At 35.8% G+C, this 12,181-nt stretch overlaps 1 protein-coding gene across 2 annotated transcripts in view; it reads right to left on the bottom strand.

Moving 5' to 3' along the window:
* Nucleotides 1–12,181, bottom strand: part of UNC13C (unc-13 homolog C) — a 654,288-nt gene that overhangs the window by 232,731 nt on the left and 409,376 nt on the right. For both annotated transcript variants that reach the window (XM_055087954.1, XM_024128858.1), the window contains one exon: nt 5,846–5,979. In XM_055087954.1, the coding sequence (XP_054943929.1) occupies nt 5,846–5,979 (134 nt within the window). The remainder of the gene's footprint in view (nt 1–5,845; nt 5,980–12,181) is intronic.

Raw genomic sequence — 12,181 nt, 5'->3', positions numbered from 1 at the left:
CAAAGTCCTCATATTTTCTCACTGGATTACTGCTGGAGCCACTTAACAGTTATCTACACTTACAAAAGAAAGAACATAATAAGAAATAGAGAAGACACCAATTTACTTTAAAACCAAAAACAATATTGAGATTTAATGAAACCAAAATCTGTTTCTTTTTTTTTTCAGAAGACTAATAAAATTCATAAATGGCTAGCCAGTTAGACAGAAAAACAGACAGAAGATACAAAATATCAATATTAAGAATGAGAGAAGAGAAATGACTTCAGATTTTATAGACATTAAAGGCATAATAGAGAAATGTCATGAGCAACTATACAACAGCAAATTGCCACTTAGATTAAATGGAAAAATTCCTTGAAAGACAAATAACAAAAACACAATCAAGAACAAGTAGTTTTGGGAGGAACCAAGATGGCAACATAGGAGTCTCCTGAACTTCCCTCCACCCACAGATGCAATATACAACTACACATGGAGAAATTCCCACTGAGAGAAATCCAGTGGCTCACAGGACTATGGCAAATAAAGAAGCATTTGTCAGTCGGTGCACATCACTCCCTGTGGCTGTCTCCTCAAGGCTCAGCCCAGAAAGAGCAGGGAAAAATGCCCATCTCCCAGTCTTGCCCTGGAGGGATTTGACTGCATACTTTACAAGTTGATGCCTGAAAGTCTGGCTTCTAATTTAGCATGCATCTGGAGGCTGGCTGAGATCTTTCTTAGAGCGCAGAGGAGCTGGTGGGCACTTCCCTGCATTCTCCCTCTTGCTTGATCCAAAAATGAAACCAAACCACCAGTACTTCCCTGGAAGGAGCTTGTCCACACATTTAATGCATCAACTTTTATGGCTGCAAGCTGAGGGATGGGTTCCCAAATCATGTAGCTCTGATAGCCAGTGGGTCTTTCATTCACAAGTCCCACAGGACTAGAGCAAACAAAACAAGCAGCTTTTCAAGAGGTGCAGAAGCACCCCGCTTGTCCCTCCCCCACTGTCATGGCTCAGTGCAGAGGAAGCAGGCAATAATGCCCATCTTCCAATTTCTCCTTCAAAGGGGCTTAACTATATCTTTTCCCATCTATTGCCTGAGGGAACAGCTTTTAGTTAGCCTGCAACTAGGTGCTGACTTTTATCCTTTTCCTTGAAACATTGACCGGTCTTGGCACACCTTCAATTAGGGAGCCACTAAGAACAAAGATGGCAGCTTGGACAACCATAAAGGTTTGAGAGACAACCAGGAGCTTGGGCTGGGCTGATTGATGAGACAGTCTGTCCAGACTGTGAGAGGTGGTTGTGTAATCTAATGTGCAGAAACCAACGCAAAGAGTCAAGGAAAATGAAAAAAAATAATAATAAGGAAATATGTTCCAAACAAAAGAACAAGATAAATCACCTGTAACTGACCTTAATAAAATAGAAATAAGTGATTTACCCAACAGAGAGTTCAAAATAATGGTCATAAAGATGCTCACTGAGGTCAGAGAACAATGCATGAACAAAGTGAGGATTTCAGCAAAGAGAAAATATAAAAGACAAAGAAAGAATCCTAAAAGCAGCAAGATAAAAGGAGTTTGTTACATTGAAGGGGATCCCCATAAGACTATCAGTGAATTTTTCAGCAGAAACTTTGCAAGCCAGGAGGGAGTGGAATGATTTTTCAGAATGCTGAAAGAGAAAACCCGCCAACAAATAATATTCTACTTGGCAAAGTTGTCCTTCAGAATTGAAGGAGAGACTAAGAGTTTTCCAGACAAAAGCTGAGTTAATCACTACTAGACCCACAGATATACAGATCAATAGAACAGAGAGTACAGAATTGGACTCACACATATAATTAATTAATTTTTGACAAAGTTACCAAAGCAATTCGATGGGGACAGGATAATTTTTCTAACAGAGCTGAAAAGATTAAACATATGAAAAAAATGCCAAATAATCTTAAACTCTATATCATACCGTATACAAAAAATAACTGGAGATGAACCATAGATCTCAATGTAAGCTATCTAGAAGGAAACTACAGTATTGCAACTTGACTGTGGGTGTTGCAACGTTTTCTTAAATAAGACACAGAAAGCCCAGATTATAAAAGAAAATAATCAACAAACTGGACTACTCTATCAATTATTTTCTTAAAAACAGCTCTCCAAAAGAAATTAGTAATAAATGGAAAAGAAAGTCACAAACTAGGAGAAAATATTGCAACATTTACTTAACAGTAGACCTTTATTTAGTATAAGTAAACAGCCATTACAACTCATTAATAAGAAGATAAACATCCCAATTTGGAAATGGCAAAAAGATTTGAACAGACATTTCACCAAAGAAGATATATGTATTGCAAATAAGCAGATGAAAAGATGGTCAATATCAGTATTTAGGAAAGTGCAAATTAAAACCACAAGGAGATATCACAACACTTATGTGAATGGTTAAAAGTGAAAAGTCTAATTGTACTAAGTGTTGGAAATGTACCAACACTTTGGAAAGTGGTTTGGCAGTTTGAAGAAATATTAAACATGTACCTATTACATGACCCAAGGAAAATAAAAGAATATGTCTACACAAAATCTTGCAAACAAATATTCACAGAAACCTAATCTTGAAAAAATATCCAAATTTACCCCCTAACCTTAACCCTAATCGTAACAGATGAATGGATAAACATTTTGTTGTGTATCTATATAGTAGAATATTACTTAGAAAGAAAAGGATATGAAGTATTGATACCCACAACCACCTGGATGAATCTAAAAATAGTTGTAATTAGTGAAAGAAATTAGACAAAGAAATGTACATAATACATTATTCCTTTATACAAGAGGATAAAAATTTCTAACTAATTTGTAGTATTAGAAAGCAGACCATTGGTTGCCTGGGGTGGGTTACATAAGGCACACAGAAACTTATTGGGGTTATGGATATCTTTATTATCTTGATTGTGGTGATGGTTTCATGGTTAGATGCATATGTCAAAACTAATTAAATTTTTAACTGTATTCAGTTATACCTCAATACATCTATTTAAAAGGGAGAGAGAGAGAGACCCACATTGAAAGATCTGAAAATATTGTGCTTAATAGTTCTCAGTTTCAATGAAATAGAAACACCTGGAAAGCCACTTCATAAAATTAATCTTTAAAATGTGAAGACGTATCACTCAAAGAAATATTCTAGTACATCAGTTAATCAGTGGAGTAGGAACAGAGAGAACAGATACCAATTACACATATGGATTTACTTTAATGTATTCATTAATTCAACCAATATATATGCCTGGATACATACTAGTGTACAAAATAAAACAAATCTTTCCCCTCATGTTTACTTTCTGCAATTATTATAAATTGTTATCAAATTTGAATAAGCAAATGTTTGCAATATTTTTTTAGTCAAAATAACCATGAATACTTCATTCAATTATTTATATCAATAATCTTAGATATAAAAAATAAGATAAAAATAAGACCTATATTTTTAAATCATCCGTTCTCTTGCCATGACCTTCAAAATAAAACCAAAACTTGTTTTAGCTGGACATGTCCTTCACAAACTGACCTGTGCCTTCATACTCTGGTGTATACAAACCACACAAGGGATACTTTATTAATAATTCAGACTTCTGAGCCAAATTCAGATTTTAACTCCGTAGATTTGGGATGGAGCTCAGAATCTGCATTCACAACTATCAGCCTATTTGATCCTAATAGTCTAACTACCCAGTGAGATAATTAGTGATGCCTAAATGTGATGACACATTGCACAAATAAAGAAACATGCATGAATGGAAATCTCACCAAATTACACAAATGCAACATTGGCCACTAAGAGCATACCTTGCTATCTAGGTGAGTTCACTTAAAATATAGATTTAATTAAATGAGAAACAAAATGCAATGCTCCTTAGTAAGCAAAAAATCTTTCGAACATCTTCAAAATCTGAGCAAATACAATCATAAAGCATAGATTCCCAACAGAGGGAAAGCATTCAGCTTTATTAGAACTAGGTTTCATTGGAACAAAAGTGACTCCAAACTCTGACACTATAAACAAAAATAAAAGCAAGACAAAGACATTTCTCTTCTTTCCTTGTGTCCTTGCTCATTTTTATACTTAGTAGACTTAATTTAGCTCATAATTTAAAATTTATTTTTGCCATAAGTAAATGCATTCCCTCCACTTCCTTTAACACAGTCACAAAAAAGTAACTAAAATCTTTGTATATCTTTAATGGTATATGATTAAGGATGATTCTGGGGGACTTTGATTCCATGATTTTATAATGTATCTTTTAATAGTCATATCCTGAATATTTGGTAAATGTAAAGAATTCATTTGATTAAAAATAAAACCTTTCAAATAATTTTAATTAGCATTTCTCAGATGTTTGTTTTCATTCCATTCTCATTAATCAACTGACATACCCCAGCCCGAGGGCACAGTCTTAAAACAAGTTATTGATGTCCCTACCTTTAAGAAATCTACTGTATCTTCAAGAAAGATCCAAAGAATGAATGAGAAAACATATCTAGCCCACAGAGCTGTCCAGGAGGAACTGAGGACATGCCATATGTTAAAAGAGAGGATCTAGTCCTGAGCTATAGAAGGAGAATAAGAGAAAGTCTCTACAGATGGTTATCATGGTACACTCTGGCATCAGGCAGAAAAGGTGGATACAAGGGGAAAAGGAAGAAGAAAGTGTAAAGGTAAACCTAACGGTGCTGTCATTGCCTATCAAAGAGAGGAATACTTTCTCCACATTTAGAAGAAATTCAGGGCAGGTGAAAATGGGTGGTGAAGAAACAGGAAAGGATAAAAATTGGAATACTTACAGGTATTTCTTCTATAATTGGAATTTCAATTGTATTCCACACAAGCTTTTTGACCCTGTCTTGACCAGTACAAAAAATTAGAAATAATAAAACCAGTTCTCCAATAATAAAACCAGTTCTCCATATTAAGCCTGAATGTACGTCATGGTTTGTCTATTTCTGCTGCCCACAGGTTTTCAGGTCTGACCAATATGTCAGGATATTCTCTCCATTACCAGATTGCAAATGCCCTGCGGGCAGAGTCAGCTGTTATTTCGGTTGTATAGCTCTCGACGTGTGGGCGTGAAATAAATCCGAAATGTGCAACATTAAAGGTGGACTGGATCCTGGAAATTATCTGGTAATATATCCTTATTTTATATATGAGGAAACTGAGACCCAGGGAAATTAGATAATTTGCCCAAGGTCTCAGAGCTAGTGTTAAATTGATGATTTCAGAGTCTTCTAGAACAGCCATGAATTTTAATTCATCTGCCTTGCCAACCTGCTCATAATTTATAAATTCTATGTATGGAGGCATAGGCTTAGGTTATTTGAGAAAATGGACTTGTTCTCTTAAATACTGCATTAAATTTGTTACACCTAGCATACACAACTATTTTGAAAGCAAGTTATTTTGAAAAATCCTTACTATTAATTAAGTCACAGTGGAATATGTTTAATACTAACTTTTTAACATTCTTTTTAGTTTTGGGGGATTGCATTTTTTTTTGCTTTTAAGAAAATGAAAGAAACCAGTGGAAAGAAGAAATTTTTCTACATCAAATAAAAATAAATTTGTGGGAAATATTTGTCTCCATATCCAAATAATCATCACTCTGTATGGGGCTGAAACTAAAAATTCATAATATCACTGAATTAATATTTACTGATAAAAGTAAAAATATACTGCTTTCTATAGCTTGATTTTGGAAAAGTTTGTCATTGTCATGAGAGTATAAGCCATACTTCAAATATTTTGTTTTCTTAACTTTAGTGGAATAAAATCCATTTATTACCAAAACAGTGTACTTACTGATTCAGGACAGGAGTGTAGGCAGTTTTATCCTCATCAATAATCGTGACCATCAGTGTAATAAGTTGGGGCCAAAAATCCAAATTCTTGGTGGTTGGTCCCTGATCTTCCCGAGGAATGTCCCGTTTCTTACTCTGCTCACAAGGTCACGCAACATGCAAAAGAAAAGTTTAAATGGTATGACTTTAGTTAGATGTCACTGTCAAACAGGAGGATCAGAGAAAAGGGGTAATGGAACAACTCTCAGATCATGCCAGCCAAAGCTATTAAATTCAGGTTTCCTCTCTTCATTGAATGCATCCCATAGGGTAAAGTCACAATGGCCAGGCTTGAATTCCTAAATACCTTGGCTCTGGAATGGAGGTTTCTCTTCCTCTATTGCAGTTCATGACCTTAGGAATTATTATTGTAGAAATTACCCCTTTCATGTGGCTTCTTCCAAGGCAAAAGTTTGAATTCTGTTTGTACAATGATATGTGTGTGTGTGTGTGTGTGTGTGTGTGTGTGTGTATGTGTTGTATATAAAATTTGTCCTGCCTAAATATTTTGTCCATAGTCACTTTGGTAGTAAAGTGGGCTGAACTCAAGCAAGTCTGCCTGGCTACAAAGCCAGTACTGTTAAATACGACAGCATATACAAGTTGCAGGAATGGTCTAGAACTCTCTCATTCCACTCACAAATGTATCTAGTTAACAAAAACTTCGTAAGTCTATCTTTCTTTTTTGTGCATGTACGTGTATTTAAATCATATTGGAATCCTTCTTGATTTACCATACTGAATGAATTCTCCACTCTCACCTATAGGAAGAGTGTTGCCTCAATGATCTAAATTTACAGTTAGATTAACAGAGTATAATAACAATTTTGAATGTTTAACATATAAACTTCATAAGCAACAAACACAATTCCTTTGAACACACAAATAAATTATTCTGGTCACTTTGTTTGGTGGGCATTCTTCTTATAACACTTCTTTCACATTTACTTTTTAAAATTAGGCAAAAAAGATAAAGACGAGACAATTTTTACTCAAGTATATGACTCAGTGGGAAGCATATCGTTTCCTTGACTGTTTTTGATAAATTATTTATAATCTTATATATCCAGAATATCTGAAAACTCCAATGTGTAGCTCAGGAAATTTATGGGCTCTCATACAAAAGGTGGATTAGATTTTACTTGATCCAATCTTTTGCCCTATCCAACTACCATGTCTCTTCCAAAGAACAGCCACCCTCTGCTGAATGGTTGTATGCCTATCGTCTAATGCTGCCCAAGACATGTAACCAGATTTGGATGAGTCACCACACTATTATTATTCTCACTTAAGTTAAAATATAACCCTGTATTAAATCCACTTACTGTTAGAGACCTCATACACAGACTATAATGCACCTTTAGGGACTTTAATTTTCCTAGGGTGCTTCCAAATGCTGTTGATTTACCTTTAAGCTCAAAATTTAACAGATACTAAAAGTTGAAGAGCTAAAACAGTCAAAAAATTGGTGGCTAGGACAAATTACTTCAAATTGCCAGAATGGACTATAAGCAGTCTCCAAAGGATCTTAAGAATCTTATATATCTGGTCCCTGAGAACCACTTGAAACTCTGGCAGCCTTCCTCTTTTAATTCCTTAGGTACACCAAGGCACATAAGAAGATCCTTAATAAGAAAAAGCCAGCAAAAAAGGCTTACAAATGTCTGACTTTGCCTATTATTAAGTTACATTTTCTACTGAAATTTATCTTTCTTTTATGAACAGGAATTCACTGTGGTCACAATAACGTAATTATTTATTCATTACATTAAGCTCAATAGATTTCCTTCTCTATGATGTAGTTAGAAAGCCAGAGAACCTGGTGAGTTGTGAAGATTGTAAGTAAAATTAGTTCTGATGGCCACGGTGGACTATATGAGAATACTATCATTAATCATCTTGATGTTAATATAGCCGAACTATATGCCTAACGTTTCAAGTAATGTGATTAAATAAAAATAAATGACTACTGATGACATGTCTAACACCAGAGTCACTTATCATCATTCTGCAAAGAGTGATCTGGGAAAGGGGAGAGACCAAAGTAGTTGAATATACATTAATTCCAAAGTCCCTTAGCTGTCACAGATTACTTTTTTATGACATCAGAAGATTACAGTTGGTAATGTTTTTTGCATAAAATTCTGTGTGTTGCATCAGAATAAACCAAACTTGATGCTGAGGCATGAATTTTTTATGTTATCACATATCAGTATCATAAATCATGCTTTATGTATTTTACTAGTGCATTTGAATAAACTGCATGTTTGAAACATGTAGTACAACCATTATATAAGAATACTTACTTGACTGCTTAGGAACTCAGTTTTTCTAAGTAACACTTTATGAATATTTAAGAAGTCTACTGGGGCATTTGAAATTGTGGTTGGAAAAATTAAGATAATGGCAGCAGAAATTCTGAAAGCTAGTAATAAGTGTATTAATATTTACTAAAACCCCTATGAATTAATATGTATTACAAGAAAAATTTAATAAAATATATTTATATTATATAAAAGTATAATATATAATATTAACCTCATTAATAACAAAGTACAATAGGTTTATAAAGCTATGACTTAGTATGTCAATCTTAATATGGTCATTGTTATTATAGTGTCTAAAAATTATTTTGTTAATAGATAATTGAGGAAAGAGATATGAAAGAAAGACTGTGAAAGTATAATGGGGAGAGAATTTTTTAAAAGTAGAAAGTTACCAGGGTGTAGGATCAGCTGAAAAAACTTCTAGTCATCATATTTATAAAGGATATTTCAATACAAAAAGCTTGTACAGACAAGCTGATAAGATGTACATTATACTTTCACAATATCAAAGAAGAAAATATGAAGATACTCCATTAAGAAGAGATCAATATACAGAGAGAACCATTATATGCAAAAAAGTGTTGAACTAACAGATTATATCTTCATGGTAGTAGGACTTAGCAACACTTCTAAGGTTGCTACAACATATCTCTGTTCCAGTCCATGTATTTGTTCAATAAGCATATAATTTTGAAATACCTCCTCTAAGGAGTTGGCCAGACAAGGGTTGGCGGGAGATATTTGGTAGAGTGATGCAGTGGGATGTTTAAGTGCAGAAGCACATGACACTAATTGGGGAATTACTAGCAATGTGAGGCTGCAGGCTTTTGACAAGTTTCTCTAACATTAGTTCTACTGGATATTAGTGTCATACACACACACAAACATAAACACACGCACGTGCGCACACACACACATGGTCCACGCTCAAATTGAGGAAATTTTGCTTAAATGAAGTTAAATACGTTATTTCCAGACTTCTTGTAGTAAGTTGTTAATGTACATTGTGATTCTCTAAGATGGTGGTTCTCAAACGTTAGTGTTTCTCACCATCACTGGGCAGGCTTGCTAAAACACAGATCGGTAGGCTCTACCACCAGAGTTCCTGATTCAGTAGGTCTACGGTGAAGCTTAAGAATTTGCATATATAATAAAGTCTCAAGTAATTCCGGTGCTGTTGGTCCCAGAGCCAATTTGAGAGTCTTCTACTCCCCTCCTATTCCCCACATCCCATCTTGTAAAACATTCCACAGAAAAAGGGCTCCTCTGAGTATACTTTGGGAAACAAAAGGCTAGAGAGATGCAGGGGTCAAATACTGAAGGACCTTTTGTGTTATATGAAGGGATTTGCATTTAAACTAAATTTGATGAGGACTATTATATGATTTTAAACGTGGGAATACTTAATTACAGTTGTGTTTATAAAAAATGATATGGCAGTAGCAGGAAGTTTAATAAATTAATAAAAAATTTAATTTAATAAATTAAAACTTATGAAATAGTCAATAAATAAAATTGATAGGTTTATGAAAATACTTATGAAATAGTTAGGTAAAATTAATATAACTCATTATGTAAATGGTGAGAAAGAAGAGAGAGAGGGAGAAGTCAATGGAACTATCCAGAAGGTAATTAGGTAAACCAGCCTGGAGTTTAGAAAGCACTCTGGACTACTGATATAGCTTGAAGAATTCCAGGATGTATGTGGTAGCTGAAATTATTGAGTAAACAAGTTTAGTCAAAGAGAGAGAGAGAAGACTACATGGCTAGAGGCAAAACCTTGGGGAGAAAGTCTAAAAGAGAATAACATTTTATGAAAGAGGGGCACAGATGGGGGAGTGAGGCCCCTGTTGAAATGGGAGAAAATGGGATCCAGAGTAAATGTGGGAGGATGAGACTTGAATGTAAATGAAGAGCAAGGCTTCCTCTGAGTCAGGAAATAATCTTGCAGATAAGTCTTGTTGATGGTGAGAAAGGACAGCTAGAAATTTCTATCCTGAGAGAAGAGGAGGAGTAAATAGTAAAAGTTTGAAACAACCTCTGCAAGGAATGAAAGTGGGCCTTGAGTTGGACCCAGAGTGGCCCTGCCAGGGACCTGGGGAGTGCTGTTGAGGGTGGGTCCCTGCACTTACAAGGATGCTACTCTGGACCATCATGAGTTTCCTCCAGGACTGGATTCAGAAGTCAAGGAAACAGAGTGCTGGATTTACTACTGGAGGGCAATGAAGCAGGAAAAGGATTTAAGTGTTTGACCAGAATGGTTGGCGTGTTGGAACAAATATATCTTATGGTCCAGAGGAAGGAAGAAGAGAAATGGGAGGGAAGATGGAGGAGTAGATCTAGAAAAAAGAGGGAGGAGAAAGGGAGGACAGCAGATTGTTGGAGGAGGATGTTTGTGTTTAAGCATTCAGACCATGGCGGGGCAGGAATAGAGATCAAGTAAAGGGCTCTAGAGTGGAGGTCGAGAAGAGCTGAGGAAAATGATACCTCAGGTAAGATAAGGAAGCTGTGGTAACTCTGAAAAGAACTTACAGAATTTGTGTGCATGTGAGCAGGTGACTGCTGCAGCGTATATAGAAAGATGGTCTTCTTTCAAGGTAAGTGATGGCTGAAAGTTTTGGCAACAAGGCTTACAGATGGTAGGAATTTGAAAAATCTGGACAACGTGACTATAAAGACACAAAAGAAAATGAAATAGAGGTGAGCCTGAGTATTAAAAAAGAAATAAGCTAAAATTATAACAAAAAGGCTAGCAAAGTAAATTAATGTTAAAATATAAACTAGCTAGCTCTTTTATAATAAGTTTGCAACATCCCCTGACTCTGAGTTGGCTGTATGTCTTCTCATACTTCGGAGATAAGGACATCTTAGCTCTAGAAGTTCACAGGTTAGAAAAATTGGAACTTTGTTACTGGTTTTGGAAGCAGAACATAAAGTTTCAAATGCTCAGGGGATTTGAGATCTTTATGAAGAGCAACGTGGACAGTTTATCAGCCAGGAGAAAGGAGGACATTTATACTGGCCTTCACTTAGGCAGGATTAGATACAGTTTCTCTAGGTACCCTTCCCTCAGCAGGTGGAACATTTTCTACATCAGTGGAGACACGCTTCTTGCTTCTCTCTCCAAAATATTATTGCCTTTGCTTTATCGTCTAATAATACTTCTACCATCTCCAAAAACAGCAACAGAGGCATCTTTTTAACTCATTCCATGGTCAGTTCTGACAACAAACTTGCAGCCTTGGAGACTGAATATACAAATGAACAATGGTCAGACCACATATGACAGAAATCTGACCCACAATCTCCAGAACAACCAGTTTGGGAAACCAACCCAAAATCTCTGCAACAGTTGGCCCAGAATGATCAGGACTTGGTCAATGACTGCCAGTTTCCTTATGTTTTACCCTGACTTCTAACTCAGGACCAAGCATTGAAAGCCAAATATGTCCCCCAAATCATGCACACAAGATGCCTTCTTCTAGCTAGGTGACTCCCAGTTTCCCCAGGCCAACAAGCTCTGATCATATTAGACCTGAAACCGTCCCTGCTGTTTTCACTATAAAGCTTTTCCACTTCCTTGTCTGCTGTTGAGTCTCTGCCAAATAAAAGTGATGTTGGCCACCTTCACTGTTTGAGCAAGATCTGAATAAATAGCCTCTGTCTGTTCTCCTTTGGGTGGTCTTCATTGATTTTCAAATATCAAAGCCAAATATTAAAATCCTGATTTCAGAGATGAAGAAACTGAGGGTTACCTTATTTCTGACCGCTTCTTCTTCACTGAAAACAGAACACGTAGACCACATTAAAAAACGTACAGCGTATATGCCAAGTAGTGGGATTGCTGGGTCGTATGGTAGTTCTATTTGTAGTTTTTTAAGGAACCTCCATACTGTTCTCCATAGTGGCTGTATCAATTTACATTCCCACCAACAGTGCAAGAGGGTTCCCTTTTCTCCACACCCTCTCCA

This window comes from Physeter macrocephalus, chromosome 11 (genome assembly GCF_002837175.3).
Source record: "Physeter macrocephalus isolate SW-GA chromosome 11, ASM283717v5, whole genome shotgun sequence".
In the NCBI taxonomy this organism is placed as follows: domain Eukaryota; kingdom Metazoa; phylum Chordata; class Mammalia; order Artiodactyla; family Physeteridae; genus Physeter; species Physeter macrocephalus.
This window is presented reverse-complemented; position numbering and strand designations above follow the sequence as displayed.